General features: G+C 40.4%; 1 protein-coding gene across 1 annotated transcript in view; it reads left to right on the top strand.

The window, feature by feature from the left end:
* LOC108630698 (uncharacterized) overlaps positions 1 to 14,233 on the top strand; it is a 71,818-nt gene that overhangs the window by 50,422 nt on the left and 7,163 nt on the right. The window contains exons 3-5 of the mRNA XM_018034129.2: positions 11,725 to 11,802; positions 13,197 to 13,378; positions 13,730 to 13,928. Of these exons, the coding sequence (XP_017889618.1) occupies positions 11,725 to 11,802; positions 13,197 to 13,378; positions 13,730 to 13,928 (459 nt within the window). The remainder of the gene's footprint in view (positions 1 to 11,724; positions 11,803 to 13,196; positions 13,379 to 13,729; positions 13,929 to 14,233) is intronic.

The following is a 14,233-nucleotide window of genomic DNA, read 5'->3' as shown; positions in this document are numbered from 1 at the left end:
AGTTTTTTGCAAATTACTCGTTAACTACTGATGCTAGCGAAATTTTATTCAGAAATTGTAGATCTCGTCGTCCTCTACAAGAAAGGTCATATGCAATTTTTCCGTATGTCCAACGGTTTGGGAGTTATTGGCCAAAAACGAAAATTTGGAAGAAATTGAAGGGATACCCCTTGGAAAAATCTCGGAAAAATCGAAAAATTTTTTTTTGTCGTTTATTATTAGCAATGTTCTTCCGACGTCTGATTTCTTTTTAAAAAATGCGTTTCTAAAGTGCATAACTTTGGGGATTGACTGTATAGCCAATACATCCTTAAGCACTAATTCACACGTGTGAGAAATTTCATTCGAAATAATAGAAGAATCATGTAAGTAGAATGAACGTTATATAACTATTTTGTTTTTTTCTATAAGAATCTTTGCAAGAGCAATCAAGTTTTGCATTATTTAGGAATTCTATGAGCATTGTTAGTATGAGCGAAGAATGGCAATAAATTCTTGGAAACGATTTAACGATACAATAACTGTGATTAATAGAATTTCTCGTATCGGTTAGAACAAAGGTTGCCGCCGATGCGATCACAGCAAAGGAACAGTTATGATTAATGTGTACCTGCCAATTACGCGAGAATCATGCGAAAATTGTCTCTACAATAAATTATGTAAAAGTTCTCATTAGGACTCCCGCTGATTCAATTAAAAATGTAAAATGCTATTATCACCGTGCGAAACTCGCTGACCGTGGTTCTACATTCTTTTTCCACTGCTCCCGTTTTGAGCAATGAAATCTACCTGCGAATTTAGTTGTTCGTTGAGTGTTACCCGCAGGTTTTCAACGAATTTTCCGTGCTCTCGGAGAGTCGACTCCGGCGTGCAACGACCCGAAAACTCGTGCCACGAAAACGATTCGCGGAATTTAATTAAGGATCCCAGGCGAAATTTTTTTCCAAGCTTACACGCTGTGTATCGAAGACTCGTCCCAGGAAACGCGTACTCCAGCGATAGAATCTCGCATTTTAATGGAGATTATTAAAATGAGATGAAACTTGCGAGAAGTTCAGAAACAATATTTTAACGCAGTTACCTCCCGGGAATCGATGGCTCGGAATATCGATGAGCCGCCGCGATAAAATACTTTTTCGAAACGGAATTTTTTGCACCATTGAAAATGTGATTCATATCCTATGAATTTTTATTTGAACGATGTGACATAGCGAGCTCGCTAAATGAGAATATGAACTCATATTCGTATGGCCACGTGGAGTCATATTGATTACTCGTAAATGGGATTTTATTGTCAAGGGAAGATCGAGCGATATGGTCTTAACCTTGGTCGAATGCCAGGCGATATTATTCCTGGCCACTTACAACAAACAAGATTAAAAAGGAGTGGAACAGTAGACGCAGTGTCCATCGAGAAGAATCTTGAACTCCTCGCGAAGTCGAGAGCCAGCTCGGTGCAAATCAATTTCATTAGTCTCGCCTCGTGGCTGTCTATCAATGTACACTCGCTGAACGAACCAAGGTGAATGGAATTAAAGGTGCTTTTAAAAACTTTCCTTGATGTAGCGCACTTCGGTCAAGCACTCGTTCAACGAGGAGATCCTCGCGTCTTTCAAGCTTCCGGATTTCTCACATTTTTGTTTCAAACGCCTCTAATCAATTTATTAAACCTAAAGTCAACGGTTGAGAATTCCAGTGCTATTTTTTAAATTAGAACTGTTCCTCTACGATATTACAGCGTCGATAAATAATTCTAAGAAACTAAGTCTGAATTATATTTCCTAAACGACTAAGAACATACGTAAGGGTTTTTTTGTGACGTCAACTTTCTCGGTACATCCAATTCTTCTAACACTGTTACGTGTGCACACGTGCAAGAAATTTTAAAAGTCGTTTCCATTAATAAAACGATAAACCATGAATCATAAACCTACAATCAATAAATGTCACGGTCCCAGCGACTCGATTGGAATTCAAACAAATTCATGGAGGAGGTAATGAATTTATCGTAATCAAACGAAGGTAACGTATCAAAGGAAGGAACGCAGAAGTTAGTCTTAAAACTGTGGAAAAATCAAACGTTAGCGACGGGAATAACGCGAATACTCAAGCTAGCCGTCAAAGGCACATTCTGTCTCGCGGAAGTTGTATAAATTAATCCGCACGGTGGCTTGGCTTTGCCGTGCGCCAGCAGACATTTTATTCTTTGTGGGTTAGAGCTTCCTACGGATCGTTAATTAACGTTCGGTATTCACGATCCGCGGACGCGGCTCGTGATTTATTTCGTCCTCGGGAGGAATCGCTATGTAAATGAGTGCAAAGGAACCTGACGTGCTCTCAGCAGAACGCGTTTGAAGATCGCCAATGAAATAGTTCTTAAGTAGAAACAGGAAGACGAACTCGAAGAAGTCAGATTTTAAATGATCAAATCTCATATGAAAGAAGTCGTTTTTTATATTTAAAGCTTAACATAAACGAGTAATTAAATGTGAGCAACAAAGATATTTCAACCCCTAACGTAGAATATGATCGTATTAGCGTCAGGTTGGTCTTAGGGTTGAAGCTGGCTTAGCTGAACCATACCTTAGCGGCATTTACGAGGCGCTAATATTTTCCTAAATATGCGGGCCATAATAATTACGCTAGGAAATTTATGGACAACGCAACAGAAATTACATCAATTTAATCAAACATTCAAATAAAATTTGCGAGATTCTTGAACGTAATTTAATTGTAAATTTCACCTTTAGCGATGGACTCATCAGTCAGAATATTACTCGTTACTTTATATGAAAATAAAATTACTTCTACCTTTGTATCAATCAAGAACAAGAGGTAAGAGCACTCGTTTCACGACAAGAAATTCGCAAGAAAATTTCGCGAAATCTGGATGATACGAACGATCAAAATTTTTGACTGATAAAGAAATATTGTCGAAAATCGTTTAAAGAAGGAACGAGGCTGCTATCGATTCTGAAAGAGAGCAAAAAAAAAAGGTTGGTTGCTGCGAATCAAGTGCCATAGACAAGACAATCCGAACTGGCGTAATCAACGAGTGGAGCACGAGGAATCGAGAGTATCAGTAACGGCACTCGACCTTCTTTACAACAGTTGTTTCCTTCTTTTTCTCCTCTATCGACTGCTCTTTAGCCACCCCGTAAAGACAACGTCGAAGGCGATATATACAGATATAGTACACGTCTATACATGTACACACGTATAGGGACAGCCATCTGCTCCAACTCTAATTACAATAAATCCAATTTTAATTACGCGACCAGCCAGACTGTGCCACGCCAGGGTTCTCGAGGGTGAACAAGTGGAGAAGCGAGAAAAAAGAACTCTTTGTGTCTGTCTAATGTACAGTCTCAGGGTGAATCGTCGAATTACATTTGCTTTGTCAAGACTGGTAGCGAACTGAAAATTTAGAATTCAAATTCTGATCATTAACACTATTTCTACCGATGTCAAAAGACACTTGCAATTTTTTCTTGAAATTATTATTATTAATTTAATACTTTTTCCTCAATTAAGTTTTTGCCTTTTCCTATACTANAACATGAACGAATAAATTTTTTAAAACTCCCCGTTATAAAAATTAATAAGACAAAAATATCCCTGAGGAAGAATGATGATGTGAAAATATTCATCACTGCCTTTTTCCATTAAGGATAACTCTGCTGGAAGATATTCTTCTTGGTCGTAAATCACAGATATTACACGATGTCGATCCTGCCGGCTGGATCGCCATTAACGGGATATTTGATACACGCCCACGCCAACGACATGGTGCGACATGGATCGTTTTCATGCCTCATTACGAAGCCGCGATACGTCGCGCCGGTCTATGGTTTCCGTCGTAATCGAGATAATCGTTCTCGGTTCCAACCGCGAAAAACGCTTTCAAGATATTGAGCTCGCATAATTTCCCACAGTCATCCCGTTAAACAGCTAATCGCCGATTAAACTTATGTTTATCAAACAAATTTCATTGACTCTGTATATTAATTGACTCCATATTCATCAACAGCCAATAGATTAGAGAGACATGACCGTCGCGACCGGAAGAGGCAGGGGAAAAAAGAAAAGCAGCAGCTCGTTCATCCGGTGAAAATGCTTTCCCGCGATAGAGCCAAGAACGTCGTTAAAGCAAGCTGTTCCCTCGAACCGCGAGCATAAATCGCGGCGAGAAAATTAGCAATCATTTTTAACAGTTTCACGGTAATTGCCGAGAAGATAAGATACGGCCTCTGGCGCTGGTATAATTGCGATCACGGCCGGCGAATATATAGCTTTCCCACATCTTTTTTCCCTCCCGGTTGCAATTTCTGGCACGCAACACAATGAGCTGTGTTAATTAATTAGACGCGGCTGGTCATCAAGGCCGATGATTGCTAAGAGAAGGACGCTTATCTACCGTTGAAATAGAGAGTGTAAACATCGTTATACGTAACTTCTTTTTATTTAAGAAGATCGTATGTGACAAGATGTTTTGTAACAAGATCGTATATGAAAAGTTAATGGATCCGAGTGGTACAGTAACCATTGAAGGTGCACCTTGAACTATCCGCGAGATTGTCAACGAGTTTCTTATTCGCAGAACTGTCACGATGGATTATACATCGTATCGATCATACGTCTATAACGAACCAATTATAGGCAAACAGTAACGTAGATCTATTTCTGCGAATGCTCGTCACGCAATTTAGCACCGCCCTATTTGTCATCGGTGTGATTGTATCAAAAGATAATCGCCTATGAATGCTTAAACGTATATTTAACCGTTCCAGATACGTGACGTCATAAAACCGATGTGCCGCTGGCATTGTAAGTTTTCGTTGCAAACATTATTCAAGAGAAGAATAACAAAAAATGCTTTTCCACAAAATTTAAATTAGAATGTATATAAGATTCCTTACAACCAGGGAAATGAAGAAAATTATTATATTAAAGTGATCAAAAGGAAATAATAAGATTTGATCAGAAAACGTGTAATGCATTTGGAATCGAAAGATCCAAGAACAATGGTAATTTCATCTTAAAAGGAATCCGTCTTTGTAATATCGTCGACTCACTGGGGATATTAATCTTGTCATACTGTTTCGCGTGGAAACGCACGAGTATAGAAAACAGACCGTGGTGCTCTTATTAATTCTATGCAAATACTTCCCGAACAATATCTCCTGTTCCCGTTATTAATCTGTCAAAGAATGATGCGTTTAAAATTGCATTTACTCGATATATAAACTGTACAAATTTCTTAGGAAATTGTGCACGATATAAAGGATCCACGAGACTCGTGATCAACGATACCTCGTGTCGAAATGTTCACTTCGTTGCTTATTTATTTAATTCAATGAAAAACGAAGTTTGGAAAACAAGTAAATACGAGTAATAAAGTGAGAGTACAGGGAATTGAGGGAAACAAGTGCGAAGGGGTTTGCAAAAAAGGAAAAAAAGTGTCGGCTTTTGTGTCCGCGGTGGGCATTGTTGCTCCCGTAGCGGCGTTTGGAAATCAGTAAACTGTGCTTTTTATCGGGGGCCATCGTCGCGCGCGTGGTTCGCCGTGCAGATCAAACGTATCGACCGCGGTTCTGCGGCTTTCATACGATCCGTGTAAGTGCCAGGCCGAACCGAAACCAATCGGATCGTATCGAGCCCAGCCAGCTATGCGTATCGCGCGGATCTAATCGCTGCACATCTGCACGTAGACCCACGGCGACCATTCCACGGCGACGCCCGCGGTCTCCAATTATTATTTCGCGGCGAATCTCGCACGATACCCTCTATCGTCCCTCGTCCGTACGGTTCCTCTTTGTCACAATTCATTTGTCCGTGCCTGTGAAACGCTGATACGTTTTACCACCGCCCGGTTACGTCCTTCAATTTTGTTCTCACGTTTCTCGACACGCGATTTAATAAATCGTTACTGACGCATCTGTCGGCCTGTTTTAATATTTCCGATCTTCCGTTCGGAATGAAATACAGTTTTTGTGACCGATCGAACTGCTACGCTTAACCCAGAGACCGGTTATCGATCGGCATTGCTAAGCAAACTCAGTCAGTCGTTATCGCAAAAAGATTTACGTCGACGCAGCGGGGACCAACGGGCGTGGTTAGGTACCCATGAAATCGTTCCGTTTTTTTTTGCAACGAACGTCGCCTTTTTCGAGCAGGGAACTTTCCGTGGAAACGTTGAAAGGTTTCCATCGCATCGGCCGGATCGCCGCACAGTTTTCATTCTCTTTTTCACTGTTTCCGCCGACGCGCGTTCTTTTCCAACCCTTCCACACCGTGTGAACGCGCGCACCCACGCAGCCGCCCTTTGCACACACGAACATTATGTAACGCGGAACGTGACGCTTTACAATTATTTCTGACAGAGGAACCAAATGATTTAAAGAATTTTCTGAAGTACTTAAAAATGAATAGACGAATATATACCATAAATACTATGAAGAGAATCGTGCCACAAATTCAAAACGCCAGATAGTTACACGAGTAGCTTACTTAAAAAGACTCGCGCGCTTTGTTCATTCATTTAGCATAAATCCTATTATCGAACTCGTCCAAAAACGAACGGTCTTATCTCTCGACGGCGAATTCACGCCAGGAAGTTTCCCTGGGAGATTAACTATTAATCGAGCGCATCTCCGGCTGCATGGCACCGCAAATAGACCATTCCGTAGAGACACTTAAATGCAAATGAACCGGGCGACGGTTATAAGTGGTGCATGAGTTCGTTTATCGGACGATAAACTCGGCGACGATCAGAGAGTCTTTTCGACGTTCTGTTCGAGCGGATTTTCGTTCGACGATACGACCCGCCGGCCAATCGTTAGGAAAGTTTCGCGAGCGAATCGTCGCGGGCTCTGCGCGAATCGGGAATCGCGCAGGAAGTCGATAAACGAGCGACGTCTAACGCAATGCCGCCGCCGATACTTCTCTCCCGCGGACCGAAATCTGTCGGCTTCGATATCGACAGGACATTATTTTTCAGATTGTTCCACGCCATACACGTCCTGACACCTGCGGAAACATCGTTCTTTATCTTTCTGCCAAATTTATCATTCCTCTCTGTTAAATCGAAGATCAATTGCTTCGCCTTTAGATTTTTCTAGTCAATCTACCTCACACAGACTTTATATGAATCCTTTAAACTATTTCAGTCGGATCGTAAATTTATGGAAAAATCGGATGCGCTCGAAATATGAAGAACCGCGTATTTCAAACTGATGTCACAAATGATTAATTTGAAAGTCTCTTGGCCCGTCGATCATATTTGTCTTTTAGCCTGTTTCGCTCAAGAATCGTAGGGGCGTGTTTGCAACTGCGTACGTTCTGAATCGACGCAGCGAATCTTATTTGCATATGTATTGGTAAAGTTTGATCGAGCTAATTCGTGCGACGATAAACATTCATACGTTTTACTTCATAAACGTACTCGCGCGAGGCCTCCCCCATTCAAGAGGAATTACCGCCGAGCCAACTTTGCATGTTGAATCGGCAAATATTTGACTTCCTTATAACTGGAACCCTGAGTAACTTCGACTCAGGTGCATAGCGTTGCCGTTTCGCCGGAACGATAAGAGGTCCTCCATTCAAATTTTAATAAACACCCTCATAATCTGAATTTATGCAATTGCCCTTTTGATCTTTTGTGCCACGTTGAATGAGAGTTTCAATTACTCAGACGAAGTAATAATTAATCACCAAATCGCGGATTTTGTGCTCTGCGATTGTTCATGTTTGTCAAATTTATATGAAAATGAACGGGAATCTGAATGTACAAGCAGGTGAATCAGGAAAAGGATTATGGATAGCCACGAATCGAGTTGGAACCATCAGGATTACGCTTATGGTTGCGCTAGCATCTTCCGTCCATCTGGACATACTACGTCCTGGTTCCATTGTTTGACTCTCGCTCTGGGATTTATACACTGTATCCGCAATTATGCTACATCACACTGGTAGCATTGTTGGCTCTCAAACAGGTTACATCATTAAGCTTGCAGGTCAAGTCAAATGGCAACATACTGTGTATCCTTCGCCAGTCCAAACTGTTTCGTACACAGCAACTGAACAAAGCATGTTCTTTAGGAGAAGTAAGAAGAATCTGATTAATTAGTTTCATTCGAATTTTCCAAATTTGGAAAATTCATTTTGCGAGTCGTGACAGTTTGCAAACACGATGTGAGAAAAGATAAAGAAATGTGAGTTGAACGAAAGAGAAGAAGATAGCAGAGCGTTACGTAGGAGAATCGAATAGGTATAAATTAGAGCGGAATGGAGATTCGCAGCTGCGGCACGAATTAATCTAGACAAGAGCCTGAATAAGTAATCGATTTAGACGGTTCTAATGCGATCCTGAAACGATAGCAACTTCCGAGGGTAGCAATAGCGCGACGATATTATTGCGGGATTTAAAGGAATAAAGAAGCTTTCCAAGTTAAAATTGAGTTAGGAGCGTGAAGCGACTGTGACCGAGCCTTCGCTTCCACTTCTCTGAACTAAACGTGTCGTCCTCGAATTCAAGAGGCCTGGGATAAAATATGAACGATGTATAACAGACACTAAGCTCCAAAAGTACTATTGAAACATTCAAGTGATAGAGAACAATCAATTAAACTTGTTGAAAAATGTGGCTACTATAGATAGATCGTATAACGACGCAAAGCCCTGACATCAAGTAGTATAGCTCCGTATATGGTCAGACAAGACGATTTTCGACATACAACATATTTTTAACATAATAAATCAATAACTTATCATTTGTTTTACACAAATAAATAAATTTGCACATATTTCATGAACGTATCAACTACTCTTCGGTTAATTTTTATCTGAAACGAAACCAGTGTCCCATCTCAGAGGATTCTGGTACGATTACATCCGCAAAAAAATTCTCGCTAAGGGCGAGGCGATAACAGTAACAATAATAATAGAATTTTATTGCACGACACAATCAAGAACAAAACGGAGTAAAAGCGGGAAGTAGGGCGTGTGGATGGTGTAGCATTTTAGATGAACGATGATTATAGGAAGGGACGAAAAGTCGCGGTAATTGCGAGACCTTTACCTTTTTACGAAACCTTGCTAGGAACAAATTACAAGAAGAATCAGTAAGAATAATTATATGGCCAAACGCTAATTCTCCCGTTTCGTTAAAAGATACTTTATATGCATTTTGCATCTGGCAGAGCTTATTGATTAAACGTAACCAAATTACATTTCATATATTCTAATACTCTGGATGACAATTTTTATCAACTCACTGTGTATTCTCTTTAATGCAAAGACATTTCTTTAATAAAAACTAAATGGATATGGTAATTGAATAAAAATGATAGAGCCGGCTCCAATTTGATAAAATTTCATCAAGGATTCTAGAAGCAAATTTCCTGAGAATAATCAACGTAAACGTGTTTTCTTAGCAATCCATGAAATGAACAGCAAATGCGCTTGTTGCGTTTTGGCATCTTGCCCAACGAAACAAACGAAAGTGCCCGAGCTCGAATCGAGCCACTTACTTTCTCTGTAGACGTTTCTCTAGTCCCTGAATCATGATACAAGCGTCCCACAGAAAAATTTAAAAAGATTGTATGCCTCTCTATAATTTTAGCAATCAGAATACTTGAACCAATGAGTCTACGTCCAGATCATTTTGACTGCCTGTGGATTTCGCGAATTCTGAAACTCTAGCTTTCTCTTAGATGATTATTTCTCGAGCTTGTACATTAAGGGTGAAGAGAAGTTGGACAGAAACATCACGTATAAGTCACCGTGGTGAATTTCAATACGTCCGAACTCTGGCAGACCCGACGGGAGACAAATTCTGAATGACGTAGCTGCCATGACGGGACGGCATAACGCCAATCTGCCGATGCCACGTTCTTACCTCAAACTGTCTAGCCCCGTTCGCGTATTTCGGGAAAATCTAAATAGCCTCGGATGAAGAACTTGTCAAAATCGAAACGTAAAACCTCGTAACGATTCCCTTTCAGTCCAAATATAGACTCAACCAGAGAACGGAGGAACGAAATATTAGAAAAAATGTTTAAAAGAATGAGATTGCAAAAGAATCTCTTGGGAAGTTTTAAAATTCAAATCTTTATGTAAAACAAGAACGAGAGGGGGAAGGAAAGATGAAAGTTTTCGAGTATAAAATTTCCAATGTGTTACAGTTGTATCTGAGAAAGTTTTCTTAAAAGCCTCTGAAACTTGAATCCCCTTGTGCAATTTTAACAGCACGTAAATGCTTGCTAAGCATACGTAGACGACGCGCATTCTACAATACGTATTCTTCTCTTTTTTCTGATAACGTCACTGTGTAATATTGCATCCGAAGATGAGATACCCTCTTCAACGGAAATCTTCCTCTTACGGACTAAAATATTTCTGTCTCTCGAAATTGACTTCGCGCGAATCCGTGCGTTAAATCTCAGATTAAAGTATGATACATTTTTCCGGATTACATATGCTACTTGGACACTTTAATCAAATTCTACGTACCGTATTAAAATCACGATTATGCGTCTAGACGGATTTATACCAGAATTTGAAAGTCAATCTGTTCGTGTCTGACCATACACGATATTAAACTACTGGATCAAGCGCTGCGTATTAAAATCAGCTTCCACGTGTCGATGTGTTTATGTGAAAACTTGAAAGTGTTCGTAAAATTAGATGATCAATTTTTAACTGCACGAGGATGCGCGCTTGCGTTAGGAAAACGACGTAAAGTTATTATCTGACTTCCGTTATGTACATTTTCAAAGCACAAAGAGAAGATTTCGCTTTCCACTCTTCCTGTGCTTACAGAGGCTTACGGTTCGGAAAGCTCTGTGTATCGAGTCGCGAAGTAGTTTTGTTCAGATTGCCAAAGTACCCGGCTCCTTTTTAGGTTGACATCTTTTCCCGTTTCTATAATATTCTTGACGCGCCACACCGACCAATACGTTCCACGGATGAAACGTTTCCGTTCCGACAGTATCGACTTTTCGTTTCCCGCAATTGTAACATGCGCAACGAGAAATCTCGTACAACCGGTTACATTTTTCTATTTTACAAGATAATCGTCATCTTATCGGGTTTCTAGACGGTGAGCCGATTTGAAACATTTGAAGTGACCAGCTATTGATTTGATAAAAGTTCTATTGCATTTATCATGACCAAAATTCATTTTCTAAACCTCTATAATAAAATCAATAAATAATTTCAAATAGTTTTCATATATTAATTGATACGTACTAAAAGATATGAGTCTGTTTGATAAAATCAAATGCAATGATTCACATATGACAGAAGTAAAAGTTGTAACGATACATATGTAACCAGGTACTGCGAGTGTTACGCGACAATGGGTTATCCGAGCTTTTAAAAGTGTACTTCGGCGGTCCTAAGGACAGTTCTATGTTTTACGACTAAGAAGCTTTATTCACCCTTCCGCCTTATCGTGTTTTATGTCAACCAGCGCGGAGGACATGTACCTGGCACACATTTCCGCTTTCTTCGACGGAAGCGTTTACTCTCTTGGAAATATGTGCCGGATCCCGCATTTTATTTCTTTGCTTTACTGCCAGAAAACTGACTTTGGGAAAAATCAAATTCGTAATAGCCTGTCATTGAATCGCGGATTCTTATACAAATATAAATACGAGACACGTTTCCCTTTCGTTCATTAAATTTCCTTGAAAAGCTAATACATTTTTTTATACTTTTCAGCGGGCACGAATCTCATGGGCAAATTCACGCAAAGCGTCCGGAGGATCGTCCAGGATGTAAAAGACGAAGGAACTTCCAGTGAGTTTTCCTAGCACATTTTTTTTTAAGATGTTCTTAAAATAATTTGCTCTTTAATTAAAACATTCCTCGTTCACTTCCGTACCTTAAACAGACAGTACTTCCTTCCCGATTACGAGATAATTTAGTTTAATTACTAGACTGCGAAGTAAAAGCATCTACAGAAAAATTGTGTCGGTAGAAAACAAACGAAAATGCAACAAAAATCGAAGCGTAAAGTTGAACGTCATTACTTTTAAACTCCTACCTAGATTTCATTATGCATAGAAATCCGTGGTCTATTAATTACATTCCCCGGAGATTATAACGTTCCATCTTGGAACAAGGAAAATCTTTGAAGAAGAATCAGCAGCTGATCCTGTCGATTCCGCAGAGCACGTAATGCCTGTGGAATCGGCACGAGGATGTTCGAACCAACTGTTAGAAATAAGGTATTGGCCCGGAGCCAGGGTGGCCGGCTGTTAGCTCATGAATGAAATTGAAGCCGAAGCTTTTACACCCGGTCAGTTGGCATAACGGCGCTGCCACTATTTGCACTTCAAACAGACGCGAGTTTCCTGCGGGATAATTCGATTAAACCCGGATCAACGACTCCTGCATCATTTTTCTACCGTGGAACCCAGTAATTAGATTATTATAAAAGTGACGATGGAAAACAACGGCGAGTTGGCAAACGCGCACAGAGGACGGAAATGTTATACGAAATTAATAATTAATTCTGTTAGAAGTATCATCGCGTCCTTTGGCAAAATGGGATCTTGCGAATCGCATATACGTACCGCTAGTTACGTTTCCGCGTCAATTAATCAACGAAGTGCGCTTGAGCGGCGATAAAGGCGAGGTTCAATTAAAACCTAAATGAATTCCCAGTAACCGGGCGGCAACATCAATTTCCTCGTTAGGCGTACACGACACGGCTGAAAGTAATAATGTTGTTAAGCCAGCTGCCGGTGAATGGACGACGCGCGTGTTTGCACGCGCGTGCACCACGTTCAGATTGGCTCGCGTCGTGCGGCTGGTTATTAAAGTCCGAGGCTCGCCAAAGGGCCACCGGAAATAATGACAACGCGCGCCTGACATGATAGCAGCGTGGCCCTTCAATCGATCGCGTTAATTAATCTACTGCTATCAACCGATTGACTAAAACTATTCGATTATCGAGATCAGCTGCTCTTTAATTAAAATCTAATCCCATCAACCGATTACGTATATCCGAGACATGATTAATTAATCGCACGTCAGGCAGTCTTCAAATTGATATTTGAGAGACTTTTTGTGAAACCTCGATCTCGATTGCTATCATCTTCTCTGTGATTATTCGAACTCTAAAAAGATGACTAAATATGAATATTATTCAGTTTGAACTGGAACGTGGACGATTTGGAAAATTTCAGGCGGACAAACGAAGGAGGAGGTGATCGAGACGAATGAGAGGCTGAGAGTGGTAAGGATACGGTTGGACGGAAGTTACGAGATCGCGAAACGTGCCCTCGTAGAGCTTATGACCAAGTATACTAACAGCAAGCAGGTCCGCAACGTGTTCCAGCGTTACCACCTCTTAAAAATGATGATCAAGGTAATTAGAAGTTTGTAATCACGTTCGAACAATTCAAGGATATTATCTGCTTAAAGTATTAAAGCAGCAACAATAATCCTATTAATTCTACGTAAAATCGATTACGATCTTCGACCGCTGTTACATAATTCGTCGACAAGTATTTTTGGAATACACAGACGGGATATAAAGACTCTTTTCAGAATAAAAAAGAAAACTTCGCTATTACGTCAGAAAAATTCCTCCGAGAAATTTCATAAAGACTCGACGTTATGAAAATCTTTATGATCAACCCTGTCTTTCATTTATCTGCGAGTCGCGCTCGAAGCATTTTTTGAGGACAGCAGTACGCCCGTTATTTGACATTTTCAGGAGGTGATCAAATTGGAGACTCAGTATTGGACGCTCGTGGACATCCCGAAGCAGGAGAAGCAGGAGACGGTGCCCGCTTTTGTCCTGCGCGCGTGTTCCATAATGGAAAAGACGCACAAGAGCGGCGAGGGCGTGAAGACCTCGGCCAGGCTGGCCGAGGAGGCCGCGACCAAGAGGGAACGCATCGAGGAACTCGAAAGTGAGTCACAAAAAATCAATCGACATACACACGATTATAGAGAGTAAAAGAACATGAAGATGTCTTAGAAAATCAATTAGAACTGTCTTATAATAAATCTATGAAGAGTTTCCATTAAACCAATAAATCGTTCAATATCTCGTATGATTCCGAAAAATCGTAATTTCTTATTCTTATCGACTAAATTGCTGCAACAATCATTAAGGATGTACTGGCTATACAGTCAATTTCAAAAGTTTATGTACCTTAGAAAAACGCATTTCCTATAATTAAAAAGAAATCAGACATCGGAAAAATAATGCTAA

Source organism: Ceratina calcarata, unplaced genomic scaffold (assembly GCF_001652005.2).
Source record: "Ceratina calcarata isolate Rehan_Ccalc_2016 unplaced genomic scaffold, ASM165200v1 scaffold78.2, whole genome shotgun sequence".
NCBI classification, from domain to species: Eukaryota; Metazoa; Arthropoda; class Insecta; order Hymenoptera; family Apidae; genus Ceratina; species Ceratina calcarata.
The sequence above is the reverse complement of the archived record's forward strand: the minus strand, read 5'-3'. Positions and strand labels throughout refer to the sequence as shown.